This window comes from Sebastes umbrosus, chromosome 1, assembly GCF_015220745.1.
Source record: "Sebastes umbrosus isolate fSebUmb1 chromosome 1, fSebUmb1.pri, whole genome shotgun sequence".
Taxonomy (NCBI): domain Eukaryota; kingdom Metazoa; phylum Chordata; class Actinopteri; order Perciformes; family Sebastidae; genus Sebastes; species Sebastes umbrosus.
In genome coordinates this window covers 20321931-20342503 of record NC_051269.1, presented here as the reverse complement: position 1 = coordinate 20342503, position 20573 = coordinate 20321931, and the positions used below count along the sequence as shown (strand labels likewise).

Genomic DNA, 20573 nt, shown 5'->3' with positions numbered 1-20573 from the left:
CCCCTTCATATTATCACACAAAATGATTTCTTGGCTGTATTTTGGAAGCAACAGCCATGTTCTATTATTGCCACTTTTAATTTTTATATGTCGGAGCCAGGACTTGGCCCATATTGAAATATGAGCAGAAATACACAAGAGCACATGAGATGCAAAATGCAGAAGAAACAAGCTATTTTGGCTCATCAGCTGGCTTGTGGACAGGTGGCAGGCGAGCCAAAAGCATATTTCTAAGAGACATCATGTTCTAAATAAACCCCTCAATTTGTGTCCTGTTTGGGGTTCATTCAGTTTCTTGTCTTCTCCAGATGATTTTCCAGCAGTTTAGCTGCTGCGAGGTGTATTACTGCCTCCATTAATCAAATACGAGCAGCTGTTGCCAAACAATATCTCACCGATCACCGCTAAACAGATCTTAAAGATTAACACTTTCATTGTTCTGCTTATATTTCTAGCACTGTTATCAGGTCATTAAATGGGCGTTATCAGTGCTTATCAGCCCCATAGATGTGGTTCAGTACTAGTAGGTTTTATCAATCGATTACCATGGGCTTTCACCGAAGAAGGAATAAAAGAAGATGACAACAACCTCTAGCGACCGTAGTAATTATGACAGGAGTAATAGCAGAAGTCAGGTGCTGTAGTCTAGACAGCATAAAACAACAATGTGGGGTGGACGTCGGGGGCGATGGATCACCCAGGTGGCTGAGGTTTGTATCCCATGTGAAACCAACAACATGTAGTTGTCTGTGTGTTTACAAGCATTAAGTTTCACTTTCACATTTGAAACGTAGTTATTTTAAGTCAGAACGCTAGGCCTGTTCGATTATGGCAAAAATCATAATCACTATCATTCTGGTCAATATTGAGATCACGATTATTTAACACGATTACTCATTGACTTTGGAAACATCATGCATTTAGAAAGAACATTTTGTACATTTTAAAGTTAAATGAATCAATCTGGTGCACTTTGAGAGAGCTAAATTAAGAGTTTTAGATCTCTGAAGAACTTAATGCACTAGTAAACCATTTATTTATTGATTAACACATTGGTTGTATGGATATGAATGGTAATGACACAGCAAAAAAGTCTCACCCACACAGCAAGGTAAACGAGTCTGTGTTTCAAGATGGGTCTGGTGGGTTGCCGACACTCTGCCCGATTTGACAGTCGCACAGGGAGAAGGGAGCTTCACCTCTCCCCGCAGGTGGAGGACGCAGCAAGCACTAAGCGCCGAGGTCCGGGCAAGGGGTGCTGTAAAGCACCACCTTCATGATGGGCCCAACGGGGGCCAGCCCCACAGGGGGATCCTCCCTCACTGAACGGCCGTCCCTGACGCACCAAGCGGGGCGAAAGTGCAACGCTTTAAAGGAAAGGGTTGCACTGGATTTATAACAGAAGACAAAACGAGAGCATTATTGTGAAACAGCATGCAGCAAAATATTCGTTTTAAGTTGATTATCTTGGTTTCATAATCGTTGGAAGCCATAATTGAAATTGCACAGCCCTACATAACGCAATATTGTCCCCTAAACTTAACTAAGTGGTTTTGTTGCCTGAACCTAAACAAGCTGTATTGTTTGTGTTCAAAATGTAACGTTTCATGCAGTTTTACGTGTTGCTTTTAAGTTACGCTTTCACTCTTACAACGTAGTAGGCATAGTAGGCCCCTACTGACCCACATCTATGGTGCTTATAGCAAGCAATAACACACATTTAAAGGCCCGATAACAGTTGAATCGGGTGCACCGCTGCCATAATGAAGGCACATTTGCTGGGTTCAAAAAACACTGTAGCTAAATATCTAATGGTTGGGACAGTTTGTTGGTGTGATCATCTGCTGGTATTGTAAACGTGTTTCTGTATTTGGTTTATGATGATATTGTACAGACCAGTGTAACACCCTCTCTGCTGGCTTCAGTGCAGGCCAACGGCTCTTGTTAATATGTAACAACCCAATCAGATTATTCAATAACAGAACAGTGCTACTCACATGCACACACTTCACATGTCTGGCTTCATTAGTGAGTTAATACGGTGAAATTGGGTGTATCAGTTCAGGCAGGAACAGCACAGGAATTAATCTCTGTGTTTATTAAATCCTCTTAGGTTGTAAGTCTCAACAAGAGCCGTTGACCTCCATTAAATCTGCCACAGAGTGTGTAATACTGGCCTAAAACTCTCTTGTATCTCTATATGCATGTATAAAGTCTTCTCAGTGGATTTTGAAGCACTTTTTTTTCACAGTTCAACTAGTCTATTGCAGCGACATACATCCTGTTAGTCGAACTTTTGATTGCCACAGTTCAACAGCAGTGGACTATGAGAGTGTGAAGATTTCAAAGCCCATCACAGCTCAGAGTACACTCCAAGTTTAAAGTGATCGTCTGGCAGAGTAGTCGACTCTCACCTCACTTCCAGAGGACAGGAGTGGTGGTTACAGTATGTGCATGCCGAGCAGTAGTGGTCTGTAGTAATCTGCAGTGCCGTGGCGCCCCCAGGTGGCCACCCACAGAAGCGAAATGCATTGTACTGTTTCTCTTTGATGTGTGGCTCAGAGTGGCAGGATGATCTTTCAGACAATCAGTCGGAGTACTCCGTGGGGTCCGAGGACGAGGACGAAGATTTCGAGGAGAGGCCTGAAGGTAAGTGGCAAAACAAATTAAATAAAAAATATGCTCTTTAGGCATGACACTACAGTACAACACTCTGTAGAGATACTCCTCCACACTAGTTATTCTTCATCTGACTGTGCTCATGGTAAGACACTGGAGAGAGGTTCTTTATAACAATGCATTTGGTTTTATTTGTTGCAGGTGGACGCAGACAGTCTCGTCGGCAGATGAAGAATGAGAAAGACAAACCTCTGCCACCTTTACTGGCACGAGTTGGAGGCAGTATTGAGGTGTGAATTACAGGCTGTTCGTCCTTCACAGGATATCCTGTGAATATTAAAGTGAAGGTATAAAGCTCAACAGTGACCACCTACTTTTTGGTTCTGGAAGTGAATTTCCCATTCATTCACTCCAATAACATTTCAGAAAAACCTTATGGAAAGTTTTAGAGTTTTAATCATGGAACCAAGCCAATCAGCTACGAGATGAATCATGACTATAAAGGCAAAAAAAACATTGGGAAACAGAAAAATAGGCAAAGGTTCAAGACTGTGTACATAATAAACAATTTTAAGAGTGAAGGAACTACTCATGGGCTGCACGGTGGTGCAGTGGCCTCACAGCAAGAGGGTCGCAGGTTCAAACCTGGCTTGGGGCCTTTCTGTGTGGAGTTTGCATCTCCCTGTGTTAGCGTGGGTTTTCTCTGGGTTCTCCGGCTTCCTCCCACAGTCCAAAGACATACAGGTTAATTGTTGACTCTAAATTGCTCGTAGGTGTGAATGTGAGTGTGAATGGTTGTCTGTCTCTATGTGTCAGCCCTGTGATAGTCTGGAGACCTGTCCAGGGTGTCCCCCGCCTTCGCCCAATGTCAGCTGGCATCGGCTCCATCCTCATCGTGACCATGAATAAGATAAGCGGTTACAGATAATGGATGGAACTACTCATCCCATAAACCGTTGCAAATGGTGACACGCCACATCTGGAAACACCCAAAAAATGTTTAAACTAACCGTTGTTGATCTAAAATGAAGACAGATTCATCACTGTGTGCTTTATTCCTTAGACACATTTCAGTGAACTATTTTTGTAATAGAAGTTTCCAAACGAGCCGCCATGTTGGTCCGGTTTGAAATCCGGGAGCAGACCATGGAGCAGCACGTACGAGCGTGCACAAGCATGTACCTCACTAGCTGTTCACGGGTGCGGTACACATTTCCATGGTAACAGCGAGCTCCACCAATCAGAGACATCGCTGTTACACTTAGGATTGTGGTTAATGTAGTGCTTCTCCATGACATCGCGAATAAAACATGCTTTTCTTAAAACAAGGTTGATATACGGAGTTGTGGCTTCTACGGCAGAATATATAATTGTTTCGCAATCTCGTAGCTTCAGGTAAGTCTACCTTGGATTGTTATGACATTATTCAGAATATGAATGGGATTTTCACGTCCAGACCCTCACTGTTGAGCTCAATAAAACCCTGTTTGCAGTAACATATCTTGCAGCATGACATGGTAGACAAGGGGATAATTCTTCATTCTGTAAATTGTGCCAAATAGGGGAACATTTGGGGATAAGTGTGCACGTTTGGTGTATCTGTAAGCTCCACATGTCAAGCATCACTGCCCTGCATCTGATCCCTTGTTCACCACTCTGTGGTATGAGGCAAGCAACGACAGAATTAGGATCAATAAATGATCACTTTGACAATATGAAACTGCAAGCAGCATCATTAACTGTACTGTAATGTATTTCAATGCAGCCTGTTTTAATATAAGTCTCACATCCTCCTCTTTCAGATATGTTTACACCATTTCCTGTCTAAAGCTGTTTTCTTCTCATCACAAGGTCCTGGGGTTCAACGCCCGCCAGAGGAAAGCCTTCCTCAATGCCATAATGCGCTGGGGCATGCCTCCCCAGGATGCCTTCAACTCCCATTGGCTGGTTCGAGACCTGAGAGGGAAGAGTGAGCGCGAGTTCAGGTAAAGGGCCCCGATATGCTTCAACTGTGATACACCAAAGTGGTGTTATAAGTTCAAACTAAAATTCTCTTTTTCACACAGTGCAATTTTTAGTCGAGGGCTGCCCGCCATCAAGTTAAGAGCTAGCTCTGGGCTATTTAATTCACTCCTCGCATTTAATTGGTTAGCCCAGGGCAAAGCTCCAGAACGCTCATATGAAGTCTGCAAAGGTTGGTCTTTCCAATTTCAGGGTTACTTCACTTTAGAAAGCACCGGAGCCAAACATTACACAGATATTCAGAAAGCAAGTAGCCCTGAGTTGTGTTTGTTTTTTCTAATTTCACCTGCAAATGCTACTATCACTACTATACTACTGCTATTGCTCCTATGATTACCATATTGCATACAAGTGTCGGGACTACGACTGGTGCTGCTGCCATTACTGCTAAAGCTGGATTTATACTTTTTAACTGCATTAATAAGGGGTTAATAGTACTAATGCTATTAACAATATCATTACTATTATTGTTCTGCTACTTGCCCCACTACGACTGCTATCACCAGTGCTTACTATTGCTACTACCACTACTCTTAACACTATGTTCCTGCTATTATCTTGCTATTATTACGACTACTACTACTATGATTACTACTGTTATTTTTTCCATATTACATCCAACTGCTCATACCACCACTACTGCAATTACTTCTGCTATTATTACAGTTAAATACTATAGTACAATTACTGTTAGTCCTCATTCTACTGCCTCTGCTACTAGTGTGTTAGTGTGACACCATTATACATCAAACATCAAAAACATACTGTAACACATACAAAACCAAAAAGAACCAAAAGCATCAATTAGATCATTATATGTACTAATCTACTACTAATAGTGCAAGTGCTTCTGCTACTAGTGCGTGTTAGTGACAGTAACCACAGAGGGATCACTCTTGTCTCATGTAGGGTAAAGTGTGATTTTTTTCCCCATCAGGGCCTATGTGTCTCTGTTCATGAGACATCTTTGTGAGCCGGGGGCAGACGGAGCAGAGACCTTTGCTGACGGAGTCCCACGTGAGGGACTGTCTCGTCAGCATGTTCTCACCAGGATCGGAGTCATGTCCCTTGTCAGGAAAAAGGTACTGGTTGTTCAACCAAAGACATCTTTAACACAGAGGAATACCAAGTCTTCTACTGGAGCACTGAGATTAGAGAAAGTAGGTCAAACTGTTCAGGCAGAGTGCAAATGCAGGCAAGAGGAAAATGTATTTCTCGGGTCCCTTCATTCATCATACAAACCACACATTGTGATGTTTTGTTCGCTTTGTTTGCCACGTAGCGTAAAACATCTGGGTAAAGAAAAAACACTAACAAATGGTTTCTGGAGTTTTTATTTGCCCTCTTCATCTTTATAAGTTCGTGTGTAAAGTCATTGTCACGATTTTAGTAACTTCTTGCGAGCTAGTTTCAAACTAGTGATTTACTTAATCTGGTTGCACCATTAATACTTCAGAAATGTCTCAAAGACTTTAGTGATATGTAAATATGTTGTTAGGAAACATTTATAGCGCTGTCCAGTCAAAAAGCAGTCAACTATGTAAACATGAAGTCACTGTAGGATCATTTCCAAAAAGCGTAACATTTAAAGGTGCTAAATGATATATTAAACCTACATGTAAAGTTACCCGTCAAACCTATGTACATGTAGGTATGACTTTATTTATTAACTCTGAAATGTGTGTCAAAGTTAACTAAAGCTAGCTTACCACTACTAATGTTACTAACTATCCATTTACGCTAATCTAACTAACATCATTTAGTTGTTAAGTCTCATATTACTGGCATAATGTTTTGTCACTTTAATATTGTGTATTTTAGTTAAATGTAATTTAAAATCTTCCCAGTTTCAAGGTCATGTTTCAGTTTCAAACGGGTCATGGAAAGGAAATACAAAGGCATAATGAGGCCGTTGGGAATATCAACATTTTCCTCAGATATAATATAAAATTATGATGAAAAACAATATACGACTAAAATTACAATATATTAACTTAGTATGCACCAAATCAACTTTCATGGCCGCCGCCATTTCTGACCACGTCAAATAAACACGTCGCAGGTTACTTGTGAACTCTGAGCTTTCAGAATCTCTCCACCTGAATACCACCAGAGGGGGGCGTTCATATGGACTCTTCTCGTAAACACGGTTAACATGACCCCATTTGAAGGCACCATAACGTTAATTTGTGTGGTGTTTATTGTATTTTGAACCTTGTATTGTTTGCATCATAGTAATATTAGTGTTTGTCTCCTATTAGTATGAGATTGGTGTTTTTAATTAATGTTTTTGGCACATGGTCCCTAACAAATATGCTTAATGAATGAAAACAAAATTTACATTATAACAAGTCTAAGTTTGAATTTAAGAAGAGTTGGTGCAACCAGACACGGACAAATTAAAACAAAACTTCTGGTTCAGTATGCCACATGGACTTTACAATAGAGCTCGTCCTAATCCCTTATTTGAGGAAAGTAAGCCATCCTATGCAAGGTTAGAATTTTTTATTCTATTACAGTTGAACCAATCTGTCTTTTTTGTAGGTGCAAGAGTTTGAGCATGTGAATGGAAAGCTGAGTTCTCCAGATCTGATTCCCATCGGCATGGAGCTGAAGAAACTGACCGAGAGTTTATCTTCTGATCCCAACACACCTGTGCCAGCCAGCCCTGTCGCTACTCAGCCTGGCACTCCTGTTCCACCAGGTCAGAACAAAGTGTCTCTACTAGTCATGTTTTCTTTTTTAAGGTGAAGTTCATGCTTGTAAAAAGTTTTTGCTTGATAAAAAAGTTTGGGTTGTTTTTTGTTTTCTGGACTGTAGAGAAGACGGAGTCTCTCTTGGGTACCTCTGAAGACAAGGAGACCACAGAGCAAGATAGCAAGAAGCTGTCAGAGCAGGAAGTGAGTCCTTTTTTCCTTCCACTATCCATCACTGTCATTCTGTTCCCCTTTATTGTCTCATCCATCTTCCCATGGTTCATCACACTTTAACCACACTCGTCTTATCATCCTCAGAAGACGCTCCTGTCAAACTTTTGACACCTTTTTAACTTGTCTCTCTGCCCTCTACCAACTCCTCCTGTTGCCCTGTCTGTTTTCCCCTCGGAAGTCTTCAAGTGCAGAGCCAGCATCTGTACCTGAGAAGGCAGCTGACAGTGAAGAGAGCAAGGCCAGCTCAGAGGAGAAAACAGGAGATGAGAGGGACCGAACTGAGTCACCCTCTGCAAAGACGGAGCCATCTGCCAACTCGAAAGAGTCCGCTTCGAAACAGACAGAGCTATCATCCAGTCAAACCTCACCTAGAAGTGAGTGATCCACGACGATGTGTCGAAAAATGTTGGTTGTACTTTTGTTTAATTGAGTCTTTTCTTGTTATCCACAGCGGAGCCCTGCAAAGAAACAGAGAAGTCCTCAGAAAAAGGAGATACCGATTCTCCTCTGGCAAAAACTGAAGACAAGGAAAATAAGCCAGGTATACAGTTCATGCTATGAATGAAACAGGTGCAATATAACTGAGCTTTTTTTGAAAGCAAAGGAATCTTTAGTGGTAGTCCATTATATAGATATTTCTTTTAAGAGATCATTCTGTCGTTTATGTAGCTGTTGCAGATGATATGAAGAGTGAAGACGCATTAGAGGGTCGATTAAATGGAGACAAAGACACCTTGGACGAGTTGGATGAGAGCCGGAAGGAGGACAAAAACGGATACAAAACCAAGTTCATGTTTAATATTGCTGATGGAGGTTTTACAGGTAAGAATATGTCTGACTTTGTTTTCATCCTAAATGAACCATTGACCAAAGAATAACAGGGGCAAGTTACATTAAAACAGACCAAGACTTTGTTTTAAATATAACATTAAGTCAGACTTGCTATAGACACTTAAATGTACCTGTTGCATAAAGCTTCTCTATGAGAGACTAATGTAGACTGACTTAGATAGCCTGTCGCACAATGTCACACCAAGTATGGAAGAAAATAACAGAAAAGGTAAACAGTAAAAATCCAAAGGTCGCTAGAACTGTTAAAGACGTTCAGAAACAATTCAACAATATGGCACAAGAATCTAAAAAAGTTATGGATAAACAGTTGAAATAGTTAGCTAAAATAGTTTATTAAAATTGTAATTATTGTGTTTGTCAGCAGAATACATTTGGAGTTACAATATAGTATTAAATGGTACTGACTCATTTCCATAATATTGATCTGGATTATTGTGACGCTCAGTTTTAACTGGTGAATTTGAAGTCTTTTCTTAAGCTGAGAGACAAAACTTATGGGATGTTATCTAGAGACAAAATAATACACAGGGAATAATGAAAGGAGAAGTATGACAGCACTCACAAAGTCACTTCCTAATTCAACATTAGTTTTAAGCTAGTTGTCTCTTCTTGTACACTGTCCATCATGCTTTTTAAACTGAAGGAGGACACTGTGGAACTCGCTCACGTCTGTATGTTGTGTTTAGGTATTTACCTCCCCTCTTTCTTTAAAGGGACAGTATGTAGGATTTAGTGGCATCTAGTGGTGTGTTTTACAGATTACTGAGTACCCCTCCACTCACTCCTCTCTTTCTAAGACTGCAATAACGTGAGCCGCAGAGTGCAAAACCGTGGTAACGCCGTTCACCTCGCTCAGAGGCCATCCATACCATAATAACACTACTTTCGGAGCAACAGAATTCAGACGGCGGCTGGCAGTACCACGGTTTTGCACTTTGCGTCTCACGTTACCGCAGTTTCACAAGCGCGTCGGAGAACTACGGTGGCCTTCAGGTAACGTAAAAAAGCGAAAGGCTCTCTCTAGAGCCAGTGTTTGGTTTGTCCGTTCTGGGCTACTGTAGATACATGGCGGAGCAACATGGCGGACTCCGTGAAGAGGATTCGCTCCATATGTAGATATGAAGGGCTCATTCTAAGCTAACGAAAACACAATGATCCTTATTTTCAGGTGATTATACACTAATGAAAACATGGTTATGAATATTATATTCCATTTCTGCTAATAGATCCCCCGAAATGTTACACACTGTTCCTTTAACACAACTTTGTGCTCCAGTGTCTCGCTACTGGTTGTTTATTTTTAGGCACCACAATGACACAGCTTTGTTTTGTCATGAATCTTGTTTGTGTTCTTAATGTGCTCTTACTTCTCCTTTAAGTGCTGGAAAACATCTTGAATGTTACTTTTTTATCGTTGTAAAAACTGTTTGTCTTCATCCTTTTCGCCGGCAGAGCTGCACACCCTCTGGCAAACTGAAGAGCGAGCGGCGCTGTCTTCTGGAAAGATGCACGACATCTGGCACCGTCGCCATGACTACTGGCTTTTAGCTGGCATCGTAACGTATCCTTTCCCAGATGTAGGAGCGAGGCGCTCAGCATCTGGCAAAGTAATGTAATTACTTATGCCCGGGGGGGAAGCTTCAATCAAAGGACTGATATTTACAAACTGTGAGGAGGAGCGATACAAAACTACTTTTTCTCACAAATCTTTTTTATTTGCCGAATTTTAAGAGGTTCTTTGCTGCTGTTTGTTGTCCTTGACCTTGAATCTACCTCAGACATGGCTATGCTCGTTGGCAAGACATTCAGAATGACCCACGTTACGCTATTCTGAATGAGCCCTTCAAGACTGAGATACATAAGGGCAACTACCTAGAGATGAAGAACAAGTTCCTGGCTCGCCGCTTTAAGGTAATCCTGAGTCTTTTATAATTAAAAATAACTACTGAAGGCTGAAATAATTCAAGGATTAAAGGATTTGTTATATCTGAATGCAAATTGAAACACTGTCTCTCAAACTGTATCTCCCTCTTCCTGTCACATCTGTGCTTCACAAACCCTCCATCCCTCCCTCTCTCTCTGTCTGTGTAGTTGTTGGAGCAGGCTCTAGTGATTGAGGAGCAGTTGCGGCGGGCAGCGTACCTGAATATGACCCAGGACCCCAGTCACCCGGCCATGGCTCTCAACACTCGCTTCGCAGAGGTGGAATGTCTGGCAGAGTCCCACCAGCACCTGTCCAAAGAGTCCCTGGCCGGGAACAAGCCTGCCAACGCCGTGCTGCACAAAGGTCTGAGGTCCAGTTTCAAAAATAGCAACAGCCATAATTGTCAGAATTTCTGCCTCACCTGCCAAAAAAGGCTGGTACACTGGGAAAACAATCCTGAACAAATGACATTTACAGGGCAAAGTTACTGCTATAAATTTTTCATACGACATCTGTCAGCCCCACCGGTCATCTGTGCTGTGTTGTGTGTAAAATCCGGTTGTGCATGAAACATTCATGAAAGAGACAAGGGCACATTTAATATTAATTATTATTATCAACACTTCACTGATACTGCATTCAGAAAATGTACTCCATTAAATGCTAAATATTTTTATGTCTCCGGGCCAGCGACAGCACAAACGTCCACTTTGACTCAAGGACCAATTAGAATTTGGTGGTCAAAGGTCAAGGTCACTGTGACCTCACAAATCATGCTTTTGGCCAATACCAGAGGCTGTATATAAGAAGTGGACGTAGTCACTGTGATGGCACCAATTAATTTGTGGATTGACATTTTGAAGCTGAAAACACACTGTGAAAGGGTTAAAGTTGTAAGACGAAAACACGGACAACTCCCAGACTGGACAACGCTGTGGTAGCGACCTGTCAATCACAAGGTAGCCACGCCCTAAAGCATACGCTGCTTTATGGACTATTTGTCTCTAAACGGGACCATCATTTACTAAATGAACATCATGCTGTATTGAAGAAGACTTGAAACTAGCGATTGAGACCATAAACTCATGTTTACAATGTTTACTGAGGTAATAAATCAAGTGAGAAGTAGGCTCATTTTCTCATAGACTTCTATAGAATCAGATTTCTTTTTGCAACCAGAGGAGTCGCCCCCTGCTGGCTATTAGAGAGAATACAAGTTTAAGGCTCTTCCACATTGGCTTCACTTCTCAGACCCGGAGGTTGCGAACTGGCCATAACTCAAGAATTCATGCTAATTTTGACAATTTCACACAAATGTCTAACAAGATAAAATGATAAAGTGATGACATTTTTGACAGACAGGGATATAAACTGCAACTTGGCTGGTTGGCGGAGGCATATAACCACTAAAAACCACCTGCTTCATTCAAAAAATGTTTGTTTTTATAACTAGTAAAAAATCAATGCAGCACTGTAATTGCTGGAGCTACACTGCAAACATGTTCTTGTTATCAATTTTTTTTTGTAATTGAATTATTAAAGGTTTATTTATTAAAACAAGTTTGTTTATTTTTTATCCTAAGGCAGTTGACCTGTCTTATTCGTTTTAGTTTCAAGATACAGACACTTATTTGTAGAAATGACTTTAAACAAGATGATTTCAGTTGGAAACAGTTTTATCCATCTGTCCAGACAGTACATGGAGGGCAAAAGTGCATGAAGACATTTCCACATCATCTAACAGGCAGCCAGTCAAGATCCTGTTTGACACAGTGGCTTCATTTTGTGTTAATTTAACTCACCGTCAAAGCGTGCTTATAAGTGATTAGTAGGATGGAAGTTTGGGAAGTGGCCAAGACCAAAGGTTGTATAAAACGGAGGCGTCAAAATGTCATCTCGTGAAAATGTTGTTATCTGTGACCTTTATTGATTTATCTGTTAGTGAAACATTTTATGGCATTTAGTTCTTGGCAGTTGTTAATTTCAGGCTCTGGATCCCACGATTAATTTACTGTTTTTAATGATTTGAGGTTAGTAACCCTCTTTTTGAATAGGATTTTAAAAAATAACTTTTTTAATGCAATTGCCCTGCAGTTTCTCTTATTGAATACTATATGTACGGGCATTAAACTATTTCTGATAGTGTGTGTGTGTGTGTTCCTGCTCTTGCAGTGCTGAACCAGCTGGAGGAACTCCTGAGTGACATGAAAGCTGATGTGACACGACTGCCCAACATGCTGTCCAGGATCCCACCGGTGTCGGGCCGTCTGCAGATGTCCGAGAGGAGCATCCTGAGCCGCCTCACCAGCCGAGGGAGCGAGCCGCCACCACAGCAGGTGAGATGGGACGCGGTGGTCACGAAGGTCACGGTGGCTTCAGAAAACTAATCAATTCTCTGGTAGCAAAATCGTGTCGAATACAAACCAGTCTTCTGTTTGACTTGCTGAATAAAAAAAGTAAAGCTATAAGAACCCATTTGCTTCTGAGACCCACGGTATGGCCGGCGATCCCGACCGATCTTACTGTCTTCAGGAGGCTGTAGCGGGCAGGTACTGGTATCATATGACACTAGAAAACCTAATTAATCCATGATACCATGTCGTGTTAGGAAGGGGGCGAAATATTGGCGAGGAAAAACTGGCTGTCAAAAAATCATTACACGTGTCCCTTGACCTCTGACCTCAAGATATGTGAATGAAAATGGGTTCTATGGGTACCCACGAGTCTCTCCTTTACAGACATGCCCACTTTATGATAATCACATGCAGTTTTGGGTAAAAAAACATGCAGTTTTTTTAATGCAGTATAAATTTGTTATTTCACCTTTACTAAAATGGTGTGTTTGAATATTTCTGCCTCCTGGGGTCCCTAAACAGTCGTGGAATTACATAAATTGGGTATGACTGTAAAGCTGAGACTTTTGTGGATTCAATGAGCCCAACTGTGTTCATGTGTGATGATGTTAGTTCCCATAGTAACCATTTCTATGTAGTGAGACAAATTTTGAAACGTGACCTCACTGTATAAAATGATCTGTGGTGACCTCTAAGATAATCACAGCCTCATGAAACTTTACAGCCACAAACTAGAGACCCAGAGCATTCAGAGGATGGATGGCTAGCCAGATGACAATTAGGGGTTTCTGAGCAGTTTTTAGAACAGAAGTGCTCGCCAATTCATGCAGAAATCTCCAAATGTGAAAAGTTTTTGATACCAAATCACAGCGTGGTGTTCCTCAAAGTCTTGGTGTCTTAATGTTGTATTTTGGAGGGATTATTGATAATTTTTTATCAATTCCCGAGTAATAAAAAATGGTTAAAGTTAGCTCCAAATCTGTGTAACAAATGGTATCAACCCCAACATTGCTGTAACATCATAATGTTCTAAGCTCTTATACACTTTCACAATTTATTTTAATTAAATGAATTCATACTTATTTCTGATTTATGACTAGAACAGCTTTACACACACTTAATCATCAGGTTCCCAGCTTTCAGGTGATGTACACCACTTCTATGTGACATCTACTGCTGACCTGCTATTTCCCCTGGTTTTTACTATGCCGTGGAGGCTGGTGAGGAAACAAGGCTCACTAACGTGTGCGGCAGGGCTGAGCTCGTTTGAGAAATAAAAGGCTATGGCCTAAAAACTTTGAAGTGTTCTGTAGTCACGACTCAGCAACCACATTATTCCTTCAAAACCCTGTGGAGACTCCGACTCCCTATCCCCCACGGAAGAGTTTCCCCAGGTGTAATGAAAAAAAAAGAGAAAGAGTCTCCCTTAAGTTGTTTACTTTCAGCGCTGAGCTCCACAGTTCAGTCCCAAAGGATTCTATTGTCTCATTACTTTCATCTCTGCTGCACCTGTTCACCAGAGTTGAATGTGTGTGCTTTATTCTCCGTTATACAAGAGATCATTTCAGCCCAGCAACGCGTTTGGTTATGCGCTCTGACTGGGCTTTTTTTTGGTTGCTATGCCAACTCTTGTCGTAACCAGGGAAACAGCCGTGAATCTGACTTTCTCTCCTTTTGTTTTTTTTTTATTTGCTTACTTTCCTATCGCAGGAAGAAAAGTTCTCTCAAAGCTGCTAAACGTTGTATGGAAGGATTGATATCTGCTGTTATCACAGACAGCCTCACTCTCTTGGAGTCATGTGACGTTGTAACATGCAGCAGGATAACTAATGCTTGTTTCTCAGCCTTTCAGCCAGGGCGGGTTCGGCTGCTCCCAGATGTACAGCAGCAGCTTTGGTGGAGGATTCAGAGGACCAGGTGGACAGCCAATGGTCAACTACAGTCAGATGCCTCTGGGACCCTACGTCAGCGGTAAGGATCATTGTTTACAGTAGGATGTTGTATCATAGGTGATGTGAAACAGGTGCAACTAGAGGTTGTTCGTGCAACTTAAATGATACTATTTGGTAACTGAAGTTAAGTTGTAAGTAGGCTGATATAAATCAATGTTTTGACAGACTAGACATCAGATATTTTTTTCTAATATTAAAGGGTAAATTTCGTATTTTTCAATCTGGATGCTATTTTCCCATGTTTTTGTGTCTAAAGCTGGGCATACACTGTGCGATTTTAGCCCGTTTCTGGCCTGAATTTTAAGCCGTACGACTCATTTTAGAGACAGACTGAATTTCAGTCTCGTCGGGCATCGTTTGCCGTGCAGTATACAAGGGGGACCGAGGACCGATTAACTCCTCCCGACCGACTGTCTGACATGTCAGAAAGTTTGGTCGGGCGTCCACAGGCTCTCGCACAGTTGAAGCAGAGCCACGAGCCAACTCTCCAACGTCAGTGACTTTTTTCTGCTTTTCTTACAGTAATCAGAGCGTAGATATCAAGATAACAATGTAGAATAGATATAGCTAGTAAAACGTGGCTAGCTTACCTCCAATTCTCTCTGTAAAATGGACAAGCCATAGCTACTGTCCACGTCTTCCTAGCAACCTGCGAGTCCATAGACGCCGGCGCCTCTTTATTTTAGACGTTTCAGCAAACAGGATGGCACAGATGAAAAAGTCAGCACGTTTCTGCCTTGTTAGCATTGTGACCCGTACAGACCTCTGCTAGCAAACAAACTTAACCTGCCTCGGAGCTTTCAAACAAATCTTTATTGACAACTGTCAACAGCCAGAACGGCCCTCAGGGACCGACGGGCTGTGTTTTTTCTATTTTACATGTATAGTGTGAGCACATAAACCGTGAACTTTGACTTTACATCGCAAACGATCTACTCATACTATAGGAGTAGGAATTACACAATAACATTTTCAAAATCATACAGTGTATTCCCAGCTTTAGTGATCAATGGGGACAATGATTTTTGAAATTGGTCCAGTATGGAGGGAGAACGCTGTAACGAGCTGCGAGGGCAAGTGAGCAATTATTATTCATTAAAGTGCTTGTTTTTGCCACTGACTCAAATTGTTATTAGAAGTGTCTGACAACATTATGGAAAGGACCCTATAGAGAAATAAAATGTTTTTTCTTACCTTTTGCTTGATCCTGTCTGTTTGTTATTGTGTCCAAGTCCTGCTCAAGCAGAAGTCTCATTGTGAAATCTGAATATCCGTATACTCTGGCTCAAATAAATACCTCATTTACATTGTGAAAATCATCTAAATATTCAGCCACGTCATTGAAAATCTTTTAGATAACACTAAGGTACGACTTCTGTGCTCCAACACAACAAACTCTGCCCGGCTGGCCTTTGCGTTTCCATCATGGATGTATTCCACTATTCCACCGTTGTCTTCCGGCAACACCAGATTTCAGAACGAGACTTCTCCTTGAGCGAGACTCTTTCCATAATGTCAGACTCTTATAATAACAATCAAAGCAGAAACAAGCACTTTTAGTGGACGTAAATGGCGGTGCCAGCTTGCCCCAACAGCATCATATTGCAGCTTGTTTCGCAGCTGCCCTCTACAGCGCTTTCCCTCAGTGGACTAATTTCAGATATTAGTCAGTTAGACACAAAAACATGGGAAATAAGGTCTTGGTTGAAAAATACCAAAGTTACCCTTGAAGAAGATATTAACATAAATTGCACACAATTAATTATTTATAGTTTGACATATATGCCTAAATTGAATTGATGTGCAATTGAATTAAATGATCATTGTGGTGTATTACAACTTAGGTCTTATTTTGATGATTTGTATTTGTAATGATTACATTGTATTCACCAAGTTCATTGCTGAGATCATGAATGCGTGCAGCATCTAAGACACAGTTATCATAATTATCAGTATCACGCCCACGGAGACGTCAGATAGGGCAAGAAACACAAGCTTTCAGACATGTTTTAAACAAACCCCTGGGTGAGCACAAACTGATTTGAGTAATAATTCCCATTCCTTTGTTTTCTCTTCCAAACTGTCCCATCCATCACAGCTGACAGACCGACGCCCTTATTCAACTTTGACCTATCTTACTTACCTTAGTTGCACACACAATGAGGGTTTGCAGACATTTTGGGTATGCTCACTTTCAGTTTTGCTTTCTAATAAGATTCTGAAATTACTGTGCTTGTTCTGTTTGAAAACCACTGAACATTTGATATGCCATAATTCTAACTATGATATGCTAAGAAAAGTATTTATTTCGTTAAAATGAACCACTGAAATATGAAATCTCTTTTCCTCTTTAGTGTCCTCTAACGGCCCTCCTCCCCCCACAAGCCATCTGGACAAGAGGTCACTTGACTGCTTGAGAGACGTGGCTACACCTGACCTCAAATCAGGCAAACCTAGTGATGTCATCTGTATTGAGGACTAGGCCAGCTCTGTAAAAACTGACCCGAGGTCAGAAAACTCCCAGGGATGGAATCAGTGTGGATTACGGCTTCCCATCTCTCCTCTTTCTCCCGCTCCTTCCTGACTTCTAACCCACAATGTCGAGCTCTCTGAGGCGATTAACTTTTTTTGATTAATGCAGATGTATCTATCTTAACGATTGCACTTTTATCTTTCGAGGATCCCATAGAAGCATTTCAGTAGATATTGTTAACCCGTGCCGGAGAGAGCTGAGGATGAGGAGGGGAAAATAAAGCAGCTTTTCTGAAAGAGGATTTTTATTTTCCGGCTCCGACAGTACGAGGCGAAACTCGAGTTGGCATGACTTTCTGATGCTCTTGATTGGGGCTTCATTCTAAACTCTGTGTTTTGGTCACGCCAGCCTCGATTTTTTCATCCCGCGTGCGCTCCCGTTGCTTTGTATCCACCTGCCTATTCACTGTACACTGTGACTGTGCCCCACTGGAGCTATGAAGAGGAGTGGACGCCTTCAGTCACAGTTTGATAGGAGATTGTTTTCCCTGAGGGCAATTATTGTTACTTTAAATGAATATGTGTTTTGTCATTCATGTAGTAACCAGTGGATATTGATTTGAAAGCATCAAAAACTATTACCATGTATGCAGTAGCTGGACACAGTCTGTCTGAATCCTCTAAAGACTGCCACCCGCTGGTAATCTGGAGAAAGTCATCTCCACAAAAACCTGCACTTGACTGCAGTACCTGTGAGGGGTTGGCTTCTTGTACTGTATATACTCAGAGACTGCTGTTTATTTTACCTCACATAGGTCTAATCAAATATGTATACATACATGGGTGGAAATCAGAAGCCTGGCGACATGAAGATCAAGCGGAGAAGACGAATGAAAATGATGATTTTAACGCATTTCAGAGAAGTATTTCTGTGTATGGTACAATATTTGTGATTCTTATTATATTTGAATGTTAGTAGTGGCTGTAGAGCTTAACCCTGGGGGCTATGACCAGTGGGACTGCACTATAAACAGGATCCACACACAGGGCTTTAATGTTCAGGCCTAACTGAGAACAGAGTCCTGAGTGGAGAGTGGCTTCCCCTTCCCTGTCCTCGTACTTAAATCCCAGGGACTTTCCCCAGTTCCCTTTCATTGTTAGAACTGAATAAGAACATATGTGCTCATGGCGCGATGTCACTTTAAGTCTAGTACTTGTCGCAAAATGAGCTTTTGTTTGCTTCTCTTTTATGTTGAGGTAAAAATAAGACGTATTTGGTCAATTAAAGAAGACGATCCAGTACGATTTGTCAGAGTCTGAGCCTTCTCTGTATATCTGCTTAAAAGGACCAATGTTGCACAGCATTAACTCTTTAGATAATCACTTCCAATGTCCTCAGTTATGTTCAGGCTCTTTTTGAGAGTTGTTGCTTTACCTGGTGCGAAGATGCGTTAGCATGGTACATATCTTATATCTACTGCTATTATGTGCTAAAGTGGCAGTCCACTAAGTAAAACAATATTTTAGCGTATTACATTTCCTTTTCTACGAAGGCGTCGCTCGAATGTTTGGACTCAAAAGTGCAAATTGTTATTGACATATTTATCTTTTTTTTTTTTCTCCAAAGACCAGTGGCATTACCTGTGTGTATTATTACAGCCATTGACAGCACTTATTTGACTTTGTTGGGCTGACGATTGTGATTGGACTAATCTAAACTGAAGAGGTAGTGTTGTACAGAGTTGGTATTTTCTTACTCTCCTTTTGCAACTTCAAATGGTTGTCCCAAGGTGCTCTCTTCTGATAGATTGTGTTACTGCAACCCCTCTCTCCTCTCCCATCATTTCTCAGACAACATGCTTCAACTTAGAAACATCATCGGACTGATTTTTAAAGCACCACGAAATGAACCTTGAAGTGCATCATATCAGTTTTTTGCGCTATTCTTTGTTAGTGCTTATCAGTGCTGTTTTGTTCATCGTGTTTCCGTTCACGCCATCGATTACTTGACCATGACATGTATTAGGTTGACAGATAGAACCTCAGAAACATGTAAATACTTGAAAGATTTTTTTTTTTTTCAGAGATAAGTCCATCTCGTACAGATTTATGTATCAAACTGAAAAAAAAAGATGAATGTCTGCTGGATGGTGTTGCCGTAGAAACTGCAGCGTGCACCATTAATCAGAATCATGTCCTTTTCCCCCTCTGGAGTGACGACCACGAAGCGGCGTCGAAAACACTATACTCCAATGAGATGCAATCAAAACTGAAGTCAGTATGAATGTAATGTCTGTTAGAAAAAAAAGGCTTCAGTCTAATATTATAAATATGTTAACAATGTATGTACATGCTTATTAACATGGCTTCAAAAGCTACCAAAAGACCCTGATAAAAGGCACCTTTTGTTGCAGCGAATGCACAGCATGTGAAGCGTTTGATATGACGGTTCACTTCGGGGGGAGGCGGTAGTGTATCTAGCATTTACAGACAATGAGCTCCAAGCAGTGTTATGGTTCTGAATATTTGTGCTGTATAGCAAATTGAATGAAAAAAGTGAATTGTCATCTTTTTATTTGTATTCTGTGTATTTGTTCAATGTGTTTTAATAAATCTTCTGGACAACAGTGACATTGCGTTGATGTGTTGCCTTGTAGTTCAGTCTGCAGACAAATGAAGAGACATGCTTACAGGGCTGGCTTAAGGCATAGGCCATAGAGGCGATCGCCTAGGATGCCACCTTCTGGGGGGGCGCTTCTCGCCCTCTAAAAAAATATAGTGGTAGTAATAATAATAATAATAAAAAAAAAACAAACGGTGGGCCCCCTTCCTAATTTTTTTGCAATGAGGTAACAAATGAACAAAGAAAGAAAGAAAGAAATACCCTTTACACCCCTGTACCTCTCACTTTTTTATATGTCCGGCCGCACTTTTAAAGAAAAATCTAAATTTTTGTCTTAAAACATGTGATGTGATTTATGGGGCTAGTGTTAGGGTTCTGGGGGGTTGCGGTAGCGTGGGCGAATTTCGCCAAGGGCACCAAAAGGGCTAGAGCTGGCCCTGCATGCTTGCGAATACTTGAGCCGAGTTGAGGAGGACTTCATTATTTACCTTGTGTTCATTAAGGAGCTGCATGTCACAATCTGCAGGAGCCAGCAGTGCTTTAATGTGATTAGAGACAGAAATAGAAACGCTGGTGTAGTCAGTGAGGAACAAAAATAGCAGACAGAAGCCATTCACAGAGTAATCACAGACGAGTTCAAAGATAAAACAAGAAAGTTTGAGAAACTCTCAAACCTGACTATGCCACCATAATGTCATCATCATATTTCAGATATGTAACATTAGCCTATCATACAGCCTGTACTCCAGGTTTGATGTTCTGCTCTCCCTGATGCACATTGTTTTATGTGAGCTTGAGAGTGTCGAGCATGTGTCTTAACATATT

The 20573-nt window shown here is 41.2% G+C and overlaps 1 protein-coding gene across 3 annotated transcripts in view; it reads left to right on the top strand.

Moving 5' to 3' along the window:
* The window catches only part of chd5 (chromodomain helicase DNA binding protein 5), a 57697-nt gene extending 37941 nt beyond the window's left edge, over positions 1-19756 (top strand). Inside the window, exons 26-41 of one of the 3 annotated variants that reach the window (XM_037772055.1) lie at positions 2563-2649; positions 2821-2909; positions 4471-4604; positions 5579-5723; positions 7186-7345; positions 7462-7541; positions 7750-7945; positions 8023-8112; positions 8241-8393; positions 9876-9984; positions 10202-10334; positions 10515-10710; positions 12520-12683; positions 14546-14672; positions 16752-16835; positions 17008-17141. In XM_037772055.1, coding sequence (XP_037627983.1) covers positions 2563-2649; positions 2821-2909; positions 4471-4604; positions 5579-5723; positions 7186-7345; positions 7462-7541; positions 7750-7945; positions 8023-8112; positions 8241-8393; positions 9876-9984; positions 10202-10334; positions 10515-10710; positions 12520-12683; positions 14546-14672; positions 16752-16801 — 1913 coding nt within the window. In that variant the 3' untranslated portion in view covers positions 16802-16835; positions 17008-17141. Of the gene's footprint in view, positions 1-2562; positions 2650-2820; positions 2910-4470; positions 4605-5578; positions 5724-7185; positions 7346-7461; positions 7542-7749; positions 7946-8022; positions 8113-8240; positions 8394-9875; positions 9985-10201; positions 10335-10514; positions 10711-12519; positions 12684-14545; positions 14673-16751; positions 16836-17007 lie in introns of all 3 variants that reach the window. The other 2 variants (XM_037772038.1, XM_037772044.1) reach the window with 2 other exon arrangements.
* Positions 19757-20573: the final 817 nt, after the last annotated feature.